The 23,336-nt window shown below is 39.3% G+C and overlaps 1 protein-coding gene across 5 annotated transcripts; it reads left to right on the forward strand.

The window, feature by feature from the left end:
* Positions 1-1,001: 1,001 nt before the first annotated feature.
* Positions 1,002-22,988, forward strand: LOC102227657 (tight junction protein ZO-3-like). 5 transcript variants are annotated; one of them, XM_023339248.1, is made up of 30 exons: positions 1,002-1,118; positions 8,483-8,539; positions 8,985-9,109; positions 9,221-9,323; positions 10,107-10,395; positions 10,472-10,575; positions 11,083-11,272; positions 11,385-11,460; positions 11,540-11,640; positions 11,859-11,943; positions 12,281-12,460; positions 12,624-12,727; positions 13,470-13,554; positions 14,238-14,314; positions 14,426-14,522; positions 15,633-15,718; positions 15,817-15,889; positions 16,776-16,846; positions 16,981-17,044; positions 17,147-17,303; positions 17,819-17,927; positions 18,005-18,224; positions 19,057-19,262; positions 19,369-19,464; positions 19,571-19,650; positions 19,753-19,963; positions 20,078-20,178; positions 20,922-21,500; positions 22,394-22,452; positions 22,544-22,988. In XM_023339248.1, exons 2-30 carry the CDS (start codon positions 8,492-8,494, stop codon positions 22,674-22,676), a joined length of 3,909 nt encoding a protein of 1,302 aa, XP_023195016.1. In that variant the 5' UTR covers positions 1,002-1,118; positions 8,483-8,491; the 3' UTR covers positions 22,677-22,988. The 5 variants fall into 5 exon arrangements, with proteins under 5 accessions (XP_023195016.1, XP_014326413.1, XP_023195013.1 ...); XM_014470927.2 differs by lacking the exon at positions 1,002-1,118 and adding an exon at positions 3,926-4,233; XM_023339245.1 differs by lacking the exon at positions 1,002-1,118 and adding an exon at positions 5,761-6,071.
* The last annotated feature ends 348 nt before the right edge of the window (positions 22,989-23,336 follow it).

A 23,336-nucleotide genomic window follows, 5' to 3' on the forward strand; every position in this document is an offset into this window, starting at 1 on the left:
GTAAAGCACAACTGCAAACAGACAGACCTGTCTAACCTGATGGAGAAGAAGAAATCTACAGCTCAGACTGGAGAAAATGTGATGCATATTGAAAAGTGACAGGAAGAAAGTTGTTGAAAGAAAGCAGAGATCGATGCTGTTAAACGTCTAGCTAAAGGCAAATGTCGAATAAGTTGATGTGGTCAAAGCAGAACAACAATGAATTTTGAGAAATAGTGCAAACCGCTGCGTCTGATGGGGAAACAACTGCGCATCATCATGAACACAACATCTCAACGGTGGAACATGGTGGTGGCAACATCATGCTGTGAGGATGTAGTATATCATAGCAGGGAATCCAGTCGATTAGTGGAGCTAAATATTGAACAAATCTGGACGAACATTCTGAAAAATATACAAGGACAAGAACCAAAGCGATTCGTTCAAGCGCTGGCCAAACGTTTCAGGTGTTTATTTCGATTTGTTTTGTTTTGTTTTGTTGTTGTTGTTACAAAACAAATTTCCATCCATTTGACTGGTATGTCCAGCTTCACGTGACTCAAAATCCCAATACAATAATGGTTGCAAAATAAATGTGAAAATGTTCAGGGGTGTGACCAATCTTGTGAGGTGACGTAGTGCACACAGATCTTAGTTTGCGTTTCATAAAAACTGAAGTACTGTATTGCTAAAATATATTACTACTACTACTAGTACTACTAATAATAATTACAATAATAATAATAATGCTAATAATAATTATAATAATGACAGAAGTGAACTTCACAGCCAGTTAGACCATTAGATAATCTGTTATCTCATTTAAAACAGAAACAGACGCATAATGATGTTTTTCTAACGTGATTGCAGTCAAAGGTCATGCCTTACAAAACCTAAGCTAAGCGTTTTATCTGTGGTAGTAAACCCGTCTTTTTACCGTCAGTAAACTACGTCATGACGTCGTGAAACTCAGCGTCCGATCAGGCCACGCCTCGTGCTCACCTGAGCGCAGGAAGATTTGAGGCAAACTTTTACAAGAAACCAAACAGCCACAGGGAGAAAACGACACCGCGGAGAAAGACTCCTACTGGAACATAGGACTTTGCTTATACGAAGAGAAAGATAGCGGAAAGAAACAGGTTTGTTATTCTAATTGGTGTTTTACGCGCTTTTTTTGTTTAAAGAAAAAAAAAAAGGTCAGGTTTTGGAAGGAGAATCGAGCTCTAAAGAAACAGGTGATTTCCATCGCTGTAGATTAAAGGCTCGTTATCTTAACCACCCTTTAATGTCGCAGGTGTCTCAACGCTTTACAATCTAGCAGCTCTTCTTCAGCTCTTATAAACTCCAACCTGGACAAAATGATATTCAGAAGATTTTGCAATTTTTGTTTTTCCTTCCTTTTGTTTTAGAGAATTTCTTTGTACGGGTTTAACCCCGGTATTGTTGTGCAGGTATGTTGAATTGGATATTTGCTCAGTGTTGATGTCCGTGGGTTCTGTGAAGCCCAGCTGCAGTTCTTGGTGTTGAACGGTGACTGACAGACAGCTGCAGGCCCACCTCTCCTTCTCTCCCCTCTTCCTTTCTTTTCTTCCCCTCGCCTTACTGGTTCTGCCACATGTACAAGTTTCTACCTGCCTGCCACAGAGTTTCACAATAGTTTCGGCTACATTCCCAGAGTGCTGCGTCTTCCTCCGCCTCCATCCGAATCAGAGTCTGGATCTGATTAAATGATCGTTTCTGGAAACACCACTGAGAATAAAGAGGAATCTGTTGCGAGCGTTTTGATAAAATACTTTCAATAAAATTGCCTGCTGACATTTGACTTAAAATTAAGACGAAAAATCATCAATGTATCTTTTAAAAAAAAAAAAGAAACACACAATAATGTATTTAAAAAACATGAAATCAGAATTAGATTAGCTCAAGACTTTTGGCTCTGGCTGATGGTGTCTTTCAATTGATATGCAATATAAACTTATTGAGTTTGGATCAAGTATTAAAACACATTAAACACAATATAGAAAATGTATGTATACAATACAAATGTACATGGATATATATGTGAATATTGCTGCTTTGTGTCAAAACTTCTTTCTTTTATGAGTGTGGTAGCTGTCAAGTTTGGGTACTTAGTTAAGTGAAACAGAAACGGCTGTAGGAAATGATAGTGGGGAGTGAAATGAATGTTGATCTGAAACATACTGATATAAAATCAGTGTAGCCTATTTATTGTGCATTATTTAGTCATTTAGAGTAGTGCAGTTTTTAGGATTTTTGCCTTGCAGCATCAGTCCTACGTTTGAATCAGTTCTGGTATCAGTGTGACTTTGGATCTTTCTTTGTTAGTTTACTTGTTCTCAAAGCATACCAAGGTTTTCTCCACTTATTCTAGTTTTCTCACCCACTGGTTGATGGAGAGAGACGGCAGCCTCCCTGGCTGGCAGGATGGATGGAGAAGAATGCTATATATAAGCAGTGTGACTTAATGCAGTGAGAATTGCATTTAAATTTAATAACTTTATGCCTCACAGCTGTTCTTATTCCCTTAAGATTGCCCTATTTTTAATTGATCTTTTCTGCATTTTAAGAGTAGATGAACGGATCCAAAATTTCCTGGCAAATATTGACTTTAATTTGGTGCTTTTGTTTTGTTGACGGTTGAACCTCAGTTTCAATTTTGACCCGTTATGTTTTGTTTTTGGAGGGTTCTGTTTGCTCTATAAAAGTAACTACAATAAGTCAGACAAGTTCTTTGAAAAGTTGCTGAAAAAGCCATTATAGTGGTAATAAAATCAATCGCCTCTCAGAGCTCATCAGGGGGAAATGATCTTATTGATTTGTGCATATCTGCAGTAATTTCAAGACCTGCTGACTATTGTAAAGGCATGTGTAAAGCAGTCCAGGTAGCTGTTTACTGTCTCTGAAGTGGGAACTTCACAGAAGAAAGTGGAAGCTGAAATGTCCTGTTCTGTGTAATTTCAGCCACTCTGTAAACCTCTGGAGTGTTTGTGGTGGAACCGTGCGTATTTACACAAAGAGATCTTGCTTTTCTTCATTAACCACAGGCCAGTTACAGCCCAATCCTCTCATGACACTTCATCTCTAATACTTCAGAAGAGTTTTTTTTTATTTGCTTGTTTGCTTTTATTACAATGATGATAAATTCATAAACAGATTGTTGTTTTCCATGTCTTAAGTTGAAATCTTGGCTAGCGTCTAGAGAGTGAGCAGGCAGTTTGCATGTTGGATGTTAAGCAGGAGTGTCTTTGTGACTTAGAATGAAAGAAAACCTACGATCTTAGTGATTCTGCTGCTGGACAAACCAGGGATAAGCAATTACATGTCTGGTTTAAGTCAGAGAACTAGCTCTTCTTACTTTCTTCACCTCAGATTAATAACTCACTTGCACTCATGTTTGCCTCCAGCGGTCACACCTAGCTGATACCACGCAACGTTCCTGCACCTGCTATGTTGCCAATACACAACCAACACATTGTGTTGTCATAAACGCAGCGCTTCTGAATACGGAAGTGGCAGGTCGTTCTCTGTACCTTTATTTCCCCCCCTCTGATGCAGATTAGGGACAGGTCAGTGTGGCCTTAAAGAGGCAGGGTGCTGATATTCAGACAGCAATACCGCGAAGGCACTCCCACGCCCCGGGGCGTGGATAAACGCCATCCACGAAGCAGAGATAACATCAAAGCTCGCTGTTGCCACGGTGCCATTTCCTGGTCCTGAGACACAACAGAGCCACTGTAGGAACCCAGGAAACCCAACTCCAGGCCAGAGGATCTATATTGAAGCAAACAGCCCGTCAATTATTAACAGACCAGTGCTCTCATTCCTCTGTCGTAACCATGGCACCCAGCAGACTGAAACTCGGCCAGCAGCTTGGGACCTGCAGCTGCTGAAAAGTTGACCAGGATGCCCACACAGTGCTGACACTGGGAGCAAGTGGACCTGTTTGGCTTTAGAGAAGGAATTGCCAAAGATCGGATTGGCCGACGCATATGGATTATTTGATGGAAGAAACTAAGAAGAGATTTTTAGTTTTTAACTTTTAATTTCTTCACTATTGAGCATCCTGGTATCAGTGACCAGGTTCTCCACTGACCGGCACAAAACAGGGGATAATTACATAGAGGAGAAGACGACCGCAACGCTGCTTTCATCATGAAACTGACACAGCGATTCAAACTGCTAAAACACTTCGGGTCTGTTCCCCCGGAGCCGCCGCCGCTGCTGGAGGTGCCTGTAAGTGAATGGATCGCTCCAGATGTAATGCTTTTGTTAGAAACATAACATCTGATCCGGTCGGTTTGTGGTCGAGGAACGAAACGGGGATTTAAAACTAAAAGTATCTTCCAGTCTACTAATCTGATCAAGTGCATCTACTATTTATTTTTAGGGTTATTTTAAGCAGATTATTTTAAGCAGCTTAGATAACACTAAGCTTTTAATGTTAGTTAAAATTCAAAAGTTTAATTTACCACAGTTGTGATAAACTGCATCATGAACATGTTTAAATCCAATCATAACCTTGAAAAAAGTAAATAATGACTGCTTTGACTGCTGTGTTTTTCTAAACTTTACAAATTCAAATGCATGGGAGGGATTGCTCTCTACATTTGCATTCTAAGCAGGCTGCACCCACAGCAATGCCGCAGCGTTTCGCAACCAAAACCCATGATGCCGTTGTGATTAAATATATGTTTAAATGCTGAAACCCAAATATGAGAATGTGACACAATTGTTACCAGACTGAAAATATATAAATCATCTGAATTATTAAGCTCTCAGCTGAATTTTGTGGTAAACAAGTTATTTACAGACCGGTGAATGCAGAGGAAAACCTCCACAACAATTGTACACTAATAACTTGACATTATTTTGATACTTTCAGCTTTCTTTCAGCTGCATTTTTGTTGCTATAACCCACTCAGACTGGTATAATAATGCAAGTTAAGCCCTCTGGAAGAAAATTGAACTTTAAATTTGTAAAGAACACTTCACCCTGGAATAGGAAGATAATTTAAATATTCAAAATAAAATATGACAACCAAAAAAATTTGATAAAAGGGGAATAAAAATCACACAGAACAGAAACTATAAATAACATGGATTATATAAACAAAAATGGAAATGATCAAGCTTATTTTAATTTATCATGCAATTAATTACTTGTTTGCAACAGACTTGAACATTATCTTTTATTTTTTAAAAATACGCATTTCTATTACTGCAAACAAATTTAATAGTACAGTTATTGTTAAATAACAAAACAATAGTAACAAAATAACATGGATGTTGACTATCCCTTTTTTGTGATTGGAAACATTGCCAAAAAACAACTTTGTCTTCTTGTATATAAATGTAATATCCTTCTTTCAGCCAGCTGACTATCAGTGCACAGTAGGGAAGGAGGAAATCTACATTATTTTACACTTCAGCCAGAGAAAGTTCTTATCATTTCAAAGCAATAAGATAGAAATCTTTAGCAGTATTGAAACAGAAACTTTTCTTTAAAGGCACCTGAATGCTGGTAACCAACTCATGCTGAAGTTTTAATAGTTAACCTCTCAGTTGTACAACTATTGAAGTCCTCCTCAGGATAATGTTCTGATTACAGTAGCTGTCTCGATTAAGGTTGTTTCACTGATCTCATATCAGTCTGTTGAGGTTAAAGGCGGCGCTGCTCCACCTTAAATCTGCTATCTACCTATAAAGCTCTACAGAGACCTAGAGAGTGGGCAAAGGCTCAAGGGGGAGGAGCGCGCTCCAGGTGAGGTCTCTGAAATGCTTCCCCGTTCGCTTGCTGGGAGAGGCAGAGAACTACCAGAGCTGGTCATATTACAGATAATTTCAGCGGGAGGATCGGGTTTCTGCTGGACTGCAGACTCCATCCATACAGAAGTGAATCTGAGGGAGAGGCTCTGCGGCCGGACGGCTGCAGTCCTGGGCGTTCTCGTTGTGCGTTTGTCAGTAGATGGAACATGAAGAGCGAGCTGCTTGTTGAGAGCATGGGGCCGCAGGTGTTTGGTTCAGGTTAGAAACCCCAGGGGAAAATGGAAGTAAGGTTCAAGGATCACATGGTGAGTGAAGAAGGTGGAAAACAAACAATTGTTTCCCTCATATGATGTAATATTAAAAGGGCTTCTAAAAATTGGGATTAAAAATGAATAGAAAATATGTTTGATTCATTAGCTAAAGTGGGAAAGTTACTTTTTCAATTATTTTTATAAAACGTCTATGAGGATATGTTGCATTATTGTCGAATTTTTAGATTTATGTGTTAATTTTACTCCTGCAGGGACATGTTTAATTTAAGATGAACAAAGCTAGCTCTGTTTCTGTAGTTTCTTATATTTTTCTGAACTTTTCTGACAGACAAACCGTATTTAGTTTATTGACAAAGTTGGTTTTGTCTACTTTAAGCAGAGGACAGTGATAAAACACACCCTGGAAGTTAACTTCAGTAGTTCTGCTGTAAATGTAGGTCTGCTCTGCAGTCGCCTTGGCCTCCTTTCCATTTCTCTCAATAGGAGATTTATGCTCTTGTTTGTGTTTGCTCTTTGCTCCTTCTCTGATTTTTACAGAGGGACATTCCTGATTCATTTTCCAAGGTACTTTTTCTTAGGGATGGGCTGAACGAGGCGTTCTGTGACTCTGGAGAAACATTTTGACCTTTTAAATGAGCTTTCAGTCAGGAGAATGCAGCTAATGAGCTACGATAAAACTACAGAATCAAACTGGTTATTTTCAGACTGGAGCCTGCCATGAAATCAGGTCACAGCCAGCTTTTATTTAGAGGATTCTCACAGTTGATGATTAACTTAGTCAAACAGTCGGCCACCTGTCCAAAGGTCAAACTCTGCTGATCCTTCAGCATTTGCTAATTATCATAAGCATAACCTCTGGATAGGTGAGTACGCTAAATTTATGCAGCACCTTTCACAGGTATGAATCCCAAAATTGTTTCACTTTGACATAAAAACGTAAACATGTTTGACACCTAAAAAACATGAAACTACAAGATAATACAAAGTACAATTATAAGTAAAAAAAAATGTTCTAAATGTTTCAAACCTGTTTTTGACTCTCAATGACAGCAAGTATCTTGCTTTACCTGTTCTTCTGTAACAAGCATCTTCCTCCGTTTACTTGGGGAAAACGTAGCTCACGTTCAGCTCGTGCCTTCTTTGGCCTGTGTGTGGAAAATGCAAATCGTGAGGCATTTCAGTCGTTTGTTCAGGAAGTTGAGGTCCAGTGTTCTCACTGTTGGAAAGCTGCTGCTTTCCAACAAAAACTCCTGGACGGAAATGTAGCACTTCATCAAATTAAAAGAACCGCTGGTGAAACGATGCCTGTTTTTTTTTTAAATTTATTTTAATTTGGTTACTTTTTTGCTAAATTGATCTGATAAAACTGTCTTGATTCCGACGTAAAATCAACTCCAATACTTCACAATTGAGCTGCACAATATATTGCAATTTATCATCGCTGAGCAAAAAATACATATTGCGTTGAACTGCCTAGACCCAAACAAGTGCTTGCAAATTATTTAAGTACCACATATTGTGACATACAACCTGAAATTATTTAAAAGTTAAACTTGTGGTAAGATGGTGAAGTTATCAAGAAACAACAACTAAGTTGTTTTAATTCCAAAACGGCAGATGAAACAAATTTTTTAATAAAGTTTTGTTGCTGAGATAGAAATAATAACTTTTTTTTTTTTTCTGTGATCTGGATTAGAGCGCTCATTATCTTGGTTCTGAAAATACTTTAGTCAATATCGATTTTTGCCATATTAACCAATATCATCTCTTGTTTTCTGAATACAGTGCAGCCCTGTCACAGAGGCTCTAGTGTTTCAAAGCAATGAACGCTTGCATAAACCGACAAAAGTTTTAACTGTGGAGGAGATCAAATGTTGTTTTACAGTGACTGTTTACATAATCAGACACAGAAATATGCTGCGTTACTGAGACATAGTGAAACTGTAAATGGATCGTCATTAAGCCGATTGCATAGGTTTCAGCAATCATTTTCTATCTATGATTGCTGAACTTTTCTTATCTTGTGGTTAGAATAAAACTTAAATCTGACGACGTCGTCAGACATTTTGTAAATGACTCCACATTAGTAATACTGAAAGACTCAGAGATCAGGACGGTAGTTTTATTTTTTATGTGTTATTGGTTTAAAAAAGGCTTGTGTCTCACCTGTTGTCCAGTTGTGCATACATACATGAACATAGCAGGTAACTCCTCCTCCTAACCGGTCAGGCAGGATTGAAACAGGTGTGAGCACGTTCATATCGGGTTGAGGCGAACAAGCAGCCTTTCTGTTCTGAAGATCGACTGTCCGCCGTGTGAGGTCCAGCATTACATGACTGAATTAACTTATCATGTTTTCATTTAGCATAACTGTAAACCTCTTTTGCTAAAATCAGAAAGTTATTCATGTAATTTTTGTGTGTGTGTTATTTTTGTCTTTTCAGAAACCAGGCATGGATGAGTTAACGATATGGGAGCAGCACACGATAACACTAAACAAAGTAAGCGCCTGTTTTTGTCATCCTGATGATGAAGAATCGTTGATAAATGAGGGGAAAAACACTAATGAGCATGAAAAATGTTTTGCTGTTGTCCTTTCGTGCTGTTTGGTTTTTGGCTACTTCCGTGGAAACAAGCAGGCTGGGTGTTGTTTCGGTGTTTGTCAAGGCCATTGCGAGGAACTCGGGAGTCTAAGGTGGACCGTGCTTCAGACATCTAGCTTCCCAGCAGGAATTCAGAGAGACACACCCTGCTGCGCCCCGCAGCACCAACTGGCTCGTCACCATCCTGGCGCTGGAATGTGCTTCTCTCTCTATCGCTACGCTCTATCACCCACTTAGCCTGCATTTCTACCCTCTCATTTTGCTGCATTCCTTCTCTGCCTTTAATGTGCTTTGTGTAATTTTCTCCTTATCTCAGTCCTTCCTCTTTATCTCTTCATTTCAGGACCCAAAGGTGGGTTTTGGTTTTGCTCTATCAGGAGGGAAGGACAAGGCTCACCCAGACACCGGGGACACAGCTGTGGTGGTGTCGGATGTTTTGCCTAATGGACCGGCCATGGGACGCCTCTAGTAGGTTTCTCCTTTTGGCACGATAAGTATTTTTCATCAAATAAAAAAGCGTTGATATCAACCTACAGAAACAGGCTTATATGTGTGGCTTCTTGTGCTTTTATTTTGTAGCCACAAAGACCAAATTGTCATGGTCAATGGAGTTTCGATGGATAATGTTCACTCTAACTACACCATTCAGGTCCTCAAGTCATGTGGCAAGACGGCAAACGTTGTGAGTAATTGCAGAGGCAAAAAATAAACTTATTGCGATAAACGATAATGTTTTTTAAAGTAATACAATAGTAACAATGGCACAGTAATGCAAGAACACATTCTAAAAGATAAACACTGGAACTGGAAGACATTTGAAATATCCAAAATACATAAAGGAAACAACAGAAACAACAAATAAAATAAGTTATGAAGTCTCTGTAAACAATATTTTATTTCAAAAAAGGGATAGTTGAGACCAAAGCACCAGACTGATGACTTTTATCATTCAGTTTTTGGTAATAAGAGAAAGAAGAGAGAAAAACAATAAATCAAGCAAATTAAATTGGGTTTCTTTTAAGTTATCATGTGATTAATTGATTTGTCGTTTATTGTGACAGGCCAGCAGCTTCTGCACCAAGTAAAAGTATTCACAGCCCTTGAACCCTATCACATTATGTCACACCACAACTACAATCCTCAGTTTATCTTAAGATTTTAAATGATTGAAATCACTTAAAATCTACAGAGTAGCACAGAAACTTCATACCTCCAAATAAAATTCTACAGTTGATATCATGAGTAATTTAAACCCAATATAAAAGCCATTGTTCTGTAAAGGCTGCAGAACATTAGCGAATAATTGGCATCATAAAGGTCAGAGAGGAAGCGGAGTTTGGTTATAAAACAATATCTCATAGTTTGAACATCTCACATTGTGGTTCTACTGTGACAAAATGTTAATAACCTGCCAATGCTCATCAGTTGACCTTTTCTGTAAATCTCCGACCTTTCTGTCCTGCAGACAGTAAAACGGCCTCGAAAGATCCAGATCCCGGCCACCTCCAGGCCGACGAGGGCCGCCTCTCAGTCCAACCTGCTGGATCAAGATCCGCCAAGGCGAGCGCGCCGCTACTCAGACGGCAGCGACAACAGGGATGGCGGACGCTACAACAGCCGCTCCAGCCCCTCGCCTCAGCGCAACGGGCAGGTTGGGACGCTGCCGCTGATGTCCGGATACAAGAAGCTGCCGCAGAACAACGCTCCAGACAAACCGATCAAAACCACGCTGGTTAAAAAGAGAGCCACAGATGGTAGGAGAACTGGTTGTAGGTTGTTTTAGTACCAAAATAATCTTGGTTCTTTAAATCGTTAAATTCTGTTTTGCAGAGTATGGACTGAAGCTGGGAAGTCAGATATTTATAAAGCACATGACAGACAGCGGCCTGGCCGCCAAGGAAGGCACACTGCAAGAAGGAGACCTAATACTAAAGGTGAAGATTTCTGAATGCTGCATATGTAGTGGTTATAAAACTATTTTAGACAACCAAAAGGGAAAACAAGATCTAGTGATCTGCGATCGTTATTTTGGTCTTTCAAGTTCAGTGCTACAGACAGATACAGTAAAGGGTAGCCTAAGTTTAATAAAGTTTAAAAACAATGTATTTTTCTTTAATGTCACTTTTCCGGGTATGTTTGGTTATAATTCTTGAAAAGTTCAACCTTTTAGATTTTAAGTTATGAGGGTTTAATCATTCGAGTTTCGATTGGTTTTGTCTGATCGGATGTAGGGGAACGCGACGCTTCTGCTCCTCCATTACAACACTGGAGACGAAAGCAGTGACATCGTGTCCGTGTTTTTATTATTCCCCTACAGATAGAGTCCTTACTCATAAGGGGCGTAACACATACAGACTGGTTGGAAAAGCATGAAAACTTCCTCTATCTGTTATGAAGGAAGAAATCTAATCACTGCTTTCTATTAATCCATGTTGAAATAGATCAACGGCATGACGACGGAGAACCTTTCCCTCCTGGAGACCAAGCACCTGGTGGAGAAGAGCAGGGGCAAGCTGACCATGACGGTCCTCAGAGACGACCGCAAGTTCCTGGTCACCATCCCGGAGGTGGACGACAGCCCCCGAAACAGCGGGGACGAGCTGCGCAAGGGCAGCAGCTCAGAGCTGGAGGGTAAGAGTTACTCAGAGGCGGGGAGGGTGAATCTGAAAGAGTTTGGGCTCATCATCTCTGCATGCAGCTTGTCTGGGTAACTCAATCAAAACTGCTTTCTGTGACCAATCAGACATTTCAGACATTGAAGAGGACATCGCCCCTCGCCGGATATCACGTCAACACACCCGAGAGAAACGAACACGCAGGTACAGACCCATACCACTTTTTACATTTTCTTTCATTCGTTAGTTCCAATTTTTAAGTTGTTAAATATTTTTAACCCAGAACGAGAGCTGAGCCACCGCCCCGAGCCAAGTCCAGGGATTCATCGCCTGCACGCTCCACACTGACCCGGCCTGCTCCGAAAACTTACGCCTCTCGCAGAGGTACATCCTCCAGAAAATTTGTTTCCTTTCAAAAATGCACATTTCATTGTTGCAATAAAAATGATCATCTGGAAAACAAACAACTTTTGAGCTAAATGAGTTGAGCTGTATGCAAGTTAGTTTTCAGGTCCACCAACTAAACAAATCACATGTAGGCAGTAAGATGAAGTACGTTTATTGTTATTGTTGTTTCTAATTGTAAATAATTTTCTCGTCAGCTCCATCTGAGTCCGATTCGGACCGCAGCACTTCTCCTCCTGCCAGGAGAGAGATTCCAGTAATGAAGGACCCCAGCAAATACAAGTCAGTTAACTTAGGTTAAAAATTATTTAAAGAGGTTTCTGACGTGTTCTTTGAAGTTAGACATTCACTGACATTCACTACTTGATAGCTTGATTTTAAGTTCCTTTTTGAACCCATGTCATTTAGTTATTTTTAAATATATTTGTAATAGTTCTGCTTTCTCTATGAGCTGATTCATAATTGTGCTATTACTCTTCTGCATTCACTTGATAGCTTTCTAATAATTATATCTTAGTGGGTTAGTTTAAAAAGTGTGTATCTTTATTAGCTCCCTGTACAGTAAAGTGATAAAGATTCTTACTGTGAAGACTTTGATGATGTTTGTCTCTTCTTGCAGAGCTCTTCCAGGATTGGCCGCTCTCCCAAACCCACGATCTTCTCCTGTGCAGAACTGGACCTTAACCCGTCCCTCCTCCTCTTCCTCAAAGCCACGCAGGCCGGTGTCTGAGTCCGACTCCGACCGCAGCGCCTCCCCACCTCCACACAGAGAGAGCGCCCTCCCAGACACCAGATACAAGTACGGACTGCATTTTAATTCACTGAGAGATTTGAAGCGCTGGTGTGCTAAAATATTTAGATAACCAAATCACATGGTGAACATAAGGAAATAGTTGACTTTTTAAATATTTAAAAAACTATAATAATAAATGATTCCCATCTCCTTTGCATTGTTTCTGCAGATCTCTTTCTGATCTTCCCCATGTTAGTCTGAAATCCTCCCCCATCACAGTTCGCCAAGAGCCACCAAGAAGAGTCAGCTCCCCTGTGAGGATCCCACCCCCAGGTCTGTATAAACACAAAATAATCCAGCTTCCTTGTGATGTTGTGTACCCTCAACAACTCCCTGACAATATTCATTCTAGTTTTAAGTGCTTAAAATAAAGTGTAAAAAGAGATGGCCAAGTACACAAGTGCTCAACACCTCTATGAATGTTTCGCTAGTTGCTTTAAAAAATACTCATTAACTTTAAAGGATTAGCACTCTAGTTGTCGGTACAAAATGAAAACATTATAATTAGAATAATAATTTACAAAGAAAATGTCACACTACAGCCTTGAGTGTTAATCTTTTACTGACATTTTAGATTATAAACGAAAACAAAGTAGTGCATAATTGTGAAACAGAAAATGATGCATGGTGTAAAAACACTGTTCAGTAACGAAACTGAAAAAATGTGCAATGCATTTCTGTTTAAACCCTCTGAGTCATTAGTTTCATTCCCCAACTTGCCCACAGCATGATGCTGTCTCCACCTTGTTGCATATTGAGGTTATTGTGTTCAGAGAGATTTTGTTTTTTGTTGCATGTACCTCAAAAATTCAGTTTTAAAACATTTTTCATTTTCCTTCCAGTTCACAAATATGCACTACTTTATCAATCAAGCTCTTAAATCCAAATAAATTGCAGTTGCAACAAGATAAAGTGTAAAAAAAACTTCATGGGATGTGAACATGTTTGCAGAGCTCTGTGATGCTGCTTTTAGTTTACTTTGTAATAAGAGTTATTCTGCTATCCTCGTTTCCAGATTCTGATTCTGAGTCGGACAGCACGTCGGCGCCTCCTCAGAGGCACAGCACTTCGTACAGCCAGGACTCGATCAGCAGATACAGGTACAGATGATGGTCCTCCAAAATCCACACCTGAAACTCTGCAAGAGTTCACGAAGCGGACACTGGCCAGACTTCACGGCTCCCCCACTGTTACCCTTAGCTAATCACAAACTGTCGTTTGATTTTGACAATTGAAGCCGCCCTCTCTGTTTTTTTGTGTGTGTTTGTTTATTCATTTGCTTATTCTGGACCAGTTTTTTTTTTTTTTTTTACTTGATTTATTTTTCAACTGTGTATCACTTGTGTTTAAATTTTTTGTTTAATAATAAAATGAATAAAAGTGGCTTTTTACAGAACATGTATGTGGCTGTATTGATCAGAGTACTTATCAATGAAGCAGCGCTGCTCCAATCAGACGCCAATAAACCGATCATTCATCAGTTCCTGCAAATCTGCCTGTGTTTCAAAGCATGATTTTTAAAATGAGGTTAGTTCAGATATTTACTGGCCCAGAGGCTTTACCTACCACATGATTAAAATGGATCATTTTGATTGGTCACAATGCAGTTGACCTTCTCACAGAGAGCTCACCTCAGAGGTAATAAGGTGAATATTTACCACTTAAGTCTCAGATTATCATCAATATAGCCACGAGTCCCCCCCTCGTCAAACATAACTGAGATTTGTTGTCTTCCTCCTCCCTCACTCCCACCTCCCGCTTTTTTGTTTTGTTTATCTTCCAGGACCTTGCCGGAGGTTTCTCTGCAGCCTCCCGTCGAGCCGCCTCGATGGAGCGAAACCAGCGAACTGCCAAAGAAAGGTCAGCATGGAAAAACCTTCTCAGTTTTCATTCTTTCTTTCTTTTTTTTTTTTTTTAGATTGCATTAAGTAGCTTTAAAACCACATTCCATATATTCACTGACCTTTACAGCTAACTCGGACGCTGAGTCAGATGCCAGTGATGCATCCGCCCCCCGTAAGGACTCCTCAGGGGGCAGAAACTCAAACGCAGCCAAGGGGAGACGCAGGTGAGATACATCTCACACTCTCAGGTGGGCTTCATCTACTTTCTACAATGTCTGTAATCTACCAAGCACTGGGTTCCTGCACCAGGAAGCTTTCATGAGTTGGCACTTTTGTATAAACATAACCTTCCAAAACAATTGACTTGAGAGTTCCTCGAAGAAACTAAATTTAACCTCAGCTGTTGACAGTAAACCTGAGCAGGTGGACAGTCGGATCATAAAAATCCTATCACACTTTATAGGCTCACAGAGGCCTGCAAAGGTATCAATACCTGTTGTACTTATTTATGTTTTGTAATGTTATAATATACACCAATGTATTTTAATAAGATTTTTAAATTCCTAAAGGTAATATTCAATCCACTATCACTAAATAAAATCTATTGTATGATTAAATAGATTTTTTTGTTTTTTTTAGAAATGGCTTGAAAAATCTGCCATTACAGATTCCTGTGAAAGTGTCCAGAAAATTGTTGGTAGAACAAAAATACCAATATTTAGTCTTACATTTTAGATTTTCAGCTTAAAACACCATTTCAGACTTTTATTTGCTTATTAAGTACAATTACTAACACAGGAGCATTTAACCTAATTTATATACACTTACAGAACCAAGAAGGTCAATTTCTTGAAACAAGAGAAACGAGAGTGTTTGGTTTGTTTTACACAAACTCATCTGCCATCACTTTTTTTTACACTCTGCACACACTGGTGCACATGACATGACTTCCTGTTCAGATGGCATCACATTACATTTCAGCTGCTGAGAATCCAAAATACACCAGGATTACGTCACTCCATCGTCCAAACAACAAATTGTTCGTGTTTTAAACTAGTCCTTGTTGCTAAATATATCTGTCAATATATATTTATTAGCAATATCTAAATCTTTTTGACATAAAGCAAAGTGGATCAGAGAGAGGAGTTATATCTGACTCGCATAACAATACTCCAGTTCTGTATTTGTAATCTTTATTGGTTATGTTAAATTTCTCTCCAGTCTTCAGAAGCTGAAGCATGACTAATGAATATTTTAAGCAGAAAACCACAAATTTCTATTTCATAGTCTTTATGTTATTGACAAATAAGTTTTTTTTTGACATTTTTTGTTAGAGTCCTGTCTAAGAAAGCAACTTCACTTGCTGCAAGAAGGGAGCCTTCACGTCGAGTCAAATCCCCCGCCAGGCCGCCTCCAGATGGTGGGTTTACTCCTTAATGTTGAGCTCTTATCGTCGTTTTTGACCATGCAAACTGTGACAGCAGAGTCTCTGAAAAGCCTCTTTTGTTTCTCTTTCAGATTCCTCCGAGTCAGACGAGCTTTCACATCTCAGAAGGTCTGGCAGCTCTGAGCGAGAGCAGGACCACCGCAGGTAACCTGAACAAATTAAACCAAAACTGAATTGTTGTTTTTTATTGTTATTATCAGATATACCTAAAAGGTGTCATCTCTTTTAAAACAAGTTAAAGTGGGCTATTAAGAAATATACCTATTATTTTCTAAACTGATTTTTAATTATCTTGATATTCTAGTTAGTTGGACACATTTTTAAATGAATTTTTAATCGATTTTTATACTTTAAAATACTTTAAAAGAAGATAACACAGCAATATATTAACTTAGTAAGAAAGGTGCCTTTTAAGAGACGTAGATTAAATCCGTTTCTGTTCATTTAACCTCTTCAGCATTTTACAGTAAAATAAAATAGACGTTCTAAGTAAATATAACTTTTATTTTAAGATATGTAACAGGTTCTCAGTTCAATTAACTTAATAAATAAGAATCAAATCACTCCATTCATATATTAAGAGTCCTTTAATTTGCATTCAGCTAAATGTAAGTTGGACAGAGATTTAAAAAAGGTTATAATGGATTACTTGGTGTCTTGATGGTTAAAAAAAAAAAAAAAAGTACAGATAATTTATAAAATGTGATGATTTTTTTAAAATCAAATAAGCCACTTTTTTCTTGTACTTCTTAAAAATACAAATTAATAAACAAAACAAAAAGTTGGCCATATTTCAACTCTTGTTAGCATGCTGATTTAGTTTTTATTTTGTTGTTCAATTAATCTTTTTCTTTCATAGTTAATCCATCTTCTCTGAAGTTCTCTGTGATTTAATTAATCTTGTTTTCTCCATCCTCTAGCTTTATCTGCCATCAAATTAAGATTAATCTGTGTGACATATTTGTTTGAACCACATAAAAAAGCTGCAGCAGTGAGATTGGAGAATAAAAATCTGTTTTTTACTCTGCAGTGTTCCTCGTGCTGCAAACGGAGGCGGCACCGTCCGGTCCGGGATTTCGGTGCATAACCCTCAGCTCTACTGTAAGCCTCGGGATAAGAAAGTTTAACATTTAAATTTATTTAAATTATTTTTAAAATTCTTATTGTATGGTTACCATAGTTATAATTCCATCCATGAAATTAGCTAAACTGCGATGTTTTGATTTCTCTTGCAGCCAAACCTGCAGAGGAGCCTCTTTATTTCCTACCTCCTGACTCTTACCCATCATCTAATCCTGGGTCAGGAATATATTCTTAACAAAATTCATCTGTATTTAAACTTCATAAAAATAATTCTAGTGATCTGATTTGTTTGGCATCTCATTCTTTTGTTTTCTGTAGGTACAGCTCTGACGTAAACACAGTGAGGTTTGTCAAAGGGCGCAGTTTGGGCCTCAGGCTGGTGGGAGGCAACGATGTTGGGATCTTTGTGGGCGGAGTTCAGCCAAACAGCCCAGCATACGAGGAGGGAATGAAGGAGGGAGACCAGATCCTCAAGGTAACCTTATCTGAGTTGTTCACATTTTTATTTATTTTATTGGATTGAGGTCAAAAAAGTACAAATATAAACCAACTTAAAAACCTGTTTTAAAAAGAAGCTTGTTGGGAAATATGTTGTATGAGCGTTTCAAAGACCATACTATTGATGATATAACAAGTGTGTAAATAAATTGTACATCTAAAGATGAGAATGTGGTGTTTTAAATGTCATGTAAGGTAGAAATAATTTATGTTTATCTGGTGTTTGGACATTTAATTGTTTATATGTTGATGAGTATGAAAGGGGCAGGAAATCATAAGATCTTGTATCTTTTACCTGCTCCTTTTTGAATAGATTATATAAAATTGCATGTCAATTGGGCGTGATAATTTGTTTTAATTTATTTATTTTTCCTTCTTTCTTGCTTTCATTTTTGTCTGTTCAAAATAATTTATTTATAAGTAAATGAATAAATTTGGTGATTTATTTGGCTTTTAAACTGAATCAAGTCTTTGGTCTTTGTTTATTTTCAGGTAAATAATGTTGATTTTGCCCATTTCACGCGAGAGGAAGCTGCCAACTTCCTCCTCAATCTCCCAGCGGGAGAGCGGGTGGAACTGTGCACTCAGAAAAAGATGGACCGTAAGTGTGGAGCGCAGCTAATCATGGTATGATTTACTTTTAGTGTTTGTCAGTCCTAACTTCTACTCTATCTTCAGTTTACAAGAAGATCATCAAGTCCAACCTGGGGGACAACTTCTATGTCCGGACGCACTTTGACCACGAGGCAGATAACCCCAAGGGTCTGAGCTTCACCAGAGGAGAGGTGTTCAGGGTCCTGGACACGATGTTCACTGGGAAGATCGGCAACTGGCTTGCTGTCCGCATGGGGAACGACCTGCATGAGCTGGATAAAGGAACCATCCCCAACAAGGAGCGGTGAGGAAACGCATTATATTCCTCCTTAAGCTCTTTGATATGCAGCCACATTACAACCTCAAACTTTATTTTATTTGGATTTTATGTGATAAACCAAGACAAGTAAAGCATAACTGAAAGACAAAGGCACTATTTATTCATTTATTTTTTTTACGAATAACAAGTTGAAAAGTGTGGCATGAAATTTCAATCAACCACATTTTTTTACTCTTAGCACAGAATCTGTTGGAGTTGGGTATTGACTTTGACTAGGCCATTTTAACACCTGAACAGTTTTGATCTAAGCCAGCTGGGTCAAACTCATTTCTGTGAACATTATTAAAAGACCAATTGTGGCAAGATGTATTAATAAAAGTGAACTGTTAAAACATTATAACTGTCTCTGCATTCAATGAGTTCTTCTTAAAGTTAAATAATTATTTATTATCCTTTCACACTGATAATTTATTAGTATAGAAACAAAAAATTATTTGACTTATAAAATATTTAAGTACACAACTGATATCTTACCTGAGCTGTGGTTCTCTGTAGCTCCTCCAGAGTTACATCCAGTCTCTTTGCAGCTTTTCTTATTATAGTTCTTTCCCTGTTTCTCAGTTCAGAAGCATGGCCATATTTTGATCTTTCCATTTTCTATATAATGCTTTTCCCAGCTTTTTGCCACCAAAAAAAGTAAAAATTCAAGCCGTATTTTTCTTTCACTCAATGTATTATTGTCATATAAAGTTTTATTAAACACACTGAAGCTCAACGGTGTAATGTGGCAAAATCCGAAGACGGATTTGAATAAATCCCCAGTTTAAAATTTTCTTCCAACAATCGCCTCCCGCAGGGCAGAGAAGCTGGCCACCATTGAGCGAACGCAGCGGTCCACTGGAGAAAGGCAGGGAACCGGCCCGAGGGCAGAGTTCTGGAAACTGCGAGGACTTCGTGGAAACAAGAAGAACGAGAAGAACAACAGACGGACTCGGGAAGACCTGCTGCAGCTCACCATTCAGGGCAAATTCCCAGCCTATGAGAGGGTCCTGCTCAGGGAAGGTGGGCACGGGTCTCTCACACACGAACACATGGACACTGTTAGTTCAGAAAGTCACAGTCAGTTCAGTTTTAAAGCGGCTGATTGGTTGTTGTTTTTTTCTACCAGCTAATTTCAAACGACCAATTGTCATCCTGGGACCCCTGAATGACATCGCCATGGAGAAGCTGGCCCATGAGATGCCTGATGAATATGAGGTGGCAGGTTAGTTTATACTCATTGTTTGACCATTTCTAACCTTTCTCATGAATAACAGAAAGGCATTGCACATATTGAGGCTTATTATTTGTGTTGAACTTTATTTCCACAGAGATGGTTCCACGGGGTGGCGGAGGAGACAATGGCTCCACAGTTATTAAACTGGACACTGTTAGGAGAATAGCAGAGAAGGTGAGAAGAAAACATTAAAATTCAACTTTAAATGCTTTATTTCTCAACAGTAGACATTTTGTTTCCTGTGCCATCTTCTGAATTATTTGAGTTTTTTTCCAGGACAAGCACCCCCTGCTGGACATCACTCCCACTGCAGTGGAGCGGCTGAACTACATCCAGTATCACCCTATGGTGTTGTTCTTAGACCCCCACAGCCGCAAAGACGTCAAGGCAATGAGGCACAAGTACAAGCCCGACTCCAGCAAGAGCTCCAGACGCCTCTACTCCCAGGCCGTCAAGATGAGGAAACACGCCAACCATCTGTTCGCAGGTATCCCTCATGTTAGACGGTTAAATGCAAGATACATTAGTAGGGACAGAAGCGTTTTCCCCTCACTTTTGACTCAGCAACGTTCACGGTATTTCTCCTGGTTTTGCCCTTCAGCTCGGATAGACCTCCAGCCCGGCTCCCACAAGTGGTACGACTCTCTGAAGGAGAGCATCCGGCACCAGCAATCCAAACCTGTCTGGGTGTCAGAGATCACGGTATGTCACGCTGCTCCAATGACCACTGGGGATAATCTGGTATAATAAAGCTCTCTGTAGTCCTGGATAGACCGCTACTCTTAGCTGAACAAGTGGACTTTTAAAACCTCTCCAAATCTCTCTTTGACTTTTAGATTTCTTTGGACTTTCATCTCCCCTTTTTTTTCATAATGTGATGCCATTGAGTAATCCATGTTGTTTGTCTAAACAGCATTCTTATGCCTTTAAACTCTTCCTGAATTTTGTCTGTCCTACATTAATAGCAATGCCAGTTTGATAATTGTCATATTACAGTTTGCAAACTGTTTGAGCCAACATGCATGCGATTTGTTCACATCCTGAAGTTTACTCATGTTGACCACATCTTCACAGTGGTTACACACACTTGTGTGTTCAAGGCGTTTCTCAAGCCAGGTTCTTTGTTTTGAAGAAGGAAGATGGCTTCATGACTTTAATTTTCAGAAATTGTGCCTGTCAAAAAGAAAACAAGGACAGATCTTAAACTGACTGAAGTGAGGCACTTTTAAGAATCACACAGTGGGGGAATTCATTTTGTTTTTCCATCAAATACCCAGTCTTACAATCAAGTACATTTGAAAAGACGCATTTTATAACCTGCATGGTGCGCAGTTTGAATAATACACGACAGATTTAGTTAGGGGGCGCTGTAGTGCAATTATAAAGTTCTTCCTATTCAGCTTCATTTATTTAAAACCTCTCCACTCATGTTCTCTTCTGTCCAGCTGGAGAGCGGAGGGGTGCAGGACTTGGATGCTCTGGACCCGAGCCAGATGGACTACCTGAGCGCTGCCAGCGATCTGGAGGACACCGACGGAGAAGCCATCACCGACGGAGAGGCGTACACCGACAACGAGGACCTGGAGGAGGCCTATCCAGGTCAGGAAGCCGCCAGGTTCCCACAAAGCTCCCGGGGACCCGGAGCTGCTCTGGCCCGATCGTCTGAACCCGCCTTAGAGTACGACACTCCAGCCGCTGATGAGGAGCCTGGTGACTACGGCTATTCGGACAGAGAAGTTCCACCGTTGATGCATGTGCCGGAGCCCAGGTCGCCCCGCCAGGAGGACTACAGCCCATCCCAGAGCCCTGCAGAGCAGGAAGAGCCGTCTCAACGCAGCTTTACAGACTCTGACTTTGATGGTCTCGATGTAGACGAACCCAACACTCTCTCAGACGGACCGCCAGACTTTATAGCCCCTGACCCATCAAATCGACGATCGGTACATGAGACATCGTATGGCGAGGAGCAGCCGGAGAGCTTCCCACCTGCCCCCCTGTCTGCTATTGAGGAGAGGCTAGAGCAGGTTTGTCCAAACAGAAACCTGAGTTTTATTTATTAAAGTCAATCTATGGTAGTTGAGAATTGTTATGGTCGTCACAATATTTGAGAAACAGCTTAACCCTCCACTAGCTTCTTACTGGAATTAAACATGGAAGGAAAATAACTTATAAGACTTTAAACAATATGTTTTTAATTTGGCACATATTGGCCTTATGTAAAGAAAAAAAAACAATTTACAGAGTTAGTAAAGTCTTAACATACACTCACTAAGAGCATAAAGTTCCCATTTAGTTTGGGCCTTTTTTTGGTTTACTTGAACTTTAATTTTTCTATAAAATGATATTAGACAAAATACAGCTTCTATGAAACTTGACAAAATCCACAAATTTTAATTTATTCTGGATTTTGTCTAATCCACACAGGGTAAAAAAATTTAAAATATAGGCTCAAATATTTACATACACTCCACTAATATTTGGAAAATGTATCTTTGAATGAGCTTCTGGCACAATAGTGACTGAATATTGTAGCCCAGAAAAGTGTAAACACTTTCCTGGCTACAGAAAGACGTTTTAGATGTTGCCCCAGAGTTCACAGATTAAAATGTTTTTTGTCTTCACCTGCCTACCATTTAGAAAACAAGCCAAGGAAGACAAAGAAAATGCTCCATTTTATGTGTTTTAGAGCTTTATGGTTGAAACTCGGCTGCAAAACAGTTTTTGAGTCAAATGTAGAGTTACATCTAAAGTTAATTCAATTCAAAATAAATTAAATTCCCCGTGAAGTACTGTTGTACCTTGACAAGAATCAGAGAGCTTTGCTGTTTTTGCAGAATTTCAACACAACAAAGCAAACTTTTATTATGAAGAGTTTGAATCTGTTCTAGTTTTAAATGTGTTTTTCCCTCTGTTCCAGACACGTGCAGCAGAACCACAGACCCAGCCTGAGCAAAAGAAAGGCCCGTCGTACATCGTGTAAGTCCTGGCTCCCTCTTTGTGGGATTCATTGATTAAAACGAGACTGATCCACTCTGACTCTTCACCGTTCTGCCCGTCACCTCCTCAGGTTGGCCCATCACCACCAAGCAGTCCAGTACAGACGCACACAGATCCAAGGCAGCGACAGCTCCGACGAGGACGAGTTTGACGAGGAGGAAGAGGCCGACGATATTGAATGGGGTCCGGCAACTGAACTCTAGATGCTCGGAGGATTGTTAGTTTCTCTAAAGAGGGCGATGTTGTTCAATGTATGACAAATTACCAAAAAATGTCTCACTGAAAACATTTTAGATCAAAGTGCCTATTTTTTTTTCCTTTTTATATTTATTATGTTAAAAATACTTAAAGCAACTCAGTCTGTTTTAACTGCTGTAATGTACAAATTCTAGTTTTTTTTAGAAATCATTAAGCAAAGTGATGTTAACCTACCCCTAACAATAACCTACCCTTAAGACCAATTAAGAAACCAGTTTTTAAACCTTTTCTACAATAAAGAGTTTTTTCTAATTTCACAATGAGTTTATGAAGTCTTTTAAGTGTAAGACACAACCACGATCACTGAGGATGATGTCCACTGTACATTTTGTACTAAGGATAAATATGTGACAAACTTTAAAACCTGCTGCAGCAGAAAGGACAACTTAACATGAATGGCTTTGCTCCAACTAAAGGGAAGAAAAACCCTGGTATATAAATATTTTCTCTCCAAAACTCCAAGGTTTTCGAGTTTTCCATGTGACTGGATGCTTTGCGTACATAGAAAAATACATAGAAAAATAATTTGTGTGCAAATTATTTTTGGTTTTATGTTGGGGGTTAGCAGAAGAAATTCAGCTCAGTTCAGAAGTCTCTTCCACCCC

This window comes from Xiphophorus maculatus, chromosome 9 (genome assembly GCF_002775205.1).
Source record: "Xiphophorus maculatus strain JP 163 A chromosome 9, X_maculatus-5.0-male, whole genome shotgun sequence".
Taxonomy (NCBI): domain Eukaryota; kingdom Metazoa; phylum Chordata; class Actinopteri; order Cyprinodontiformes; family Poeciliidae; genus Xiphophorus; species Xiphophorus maculatus.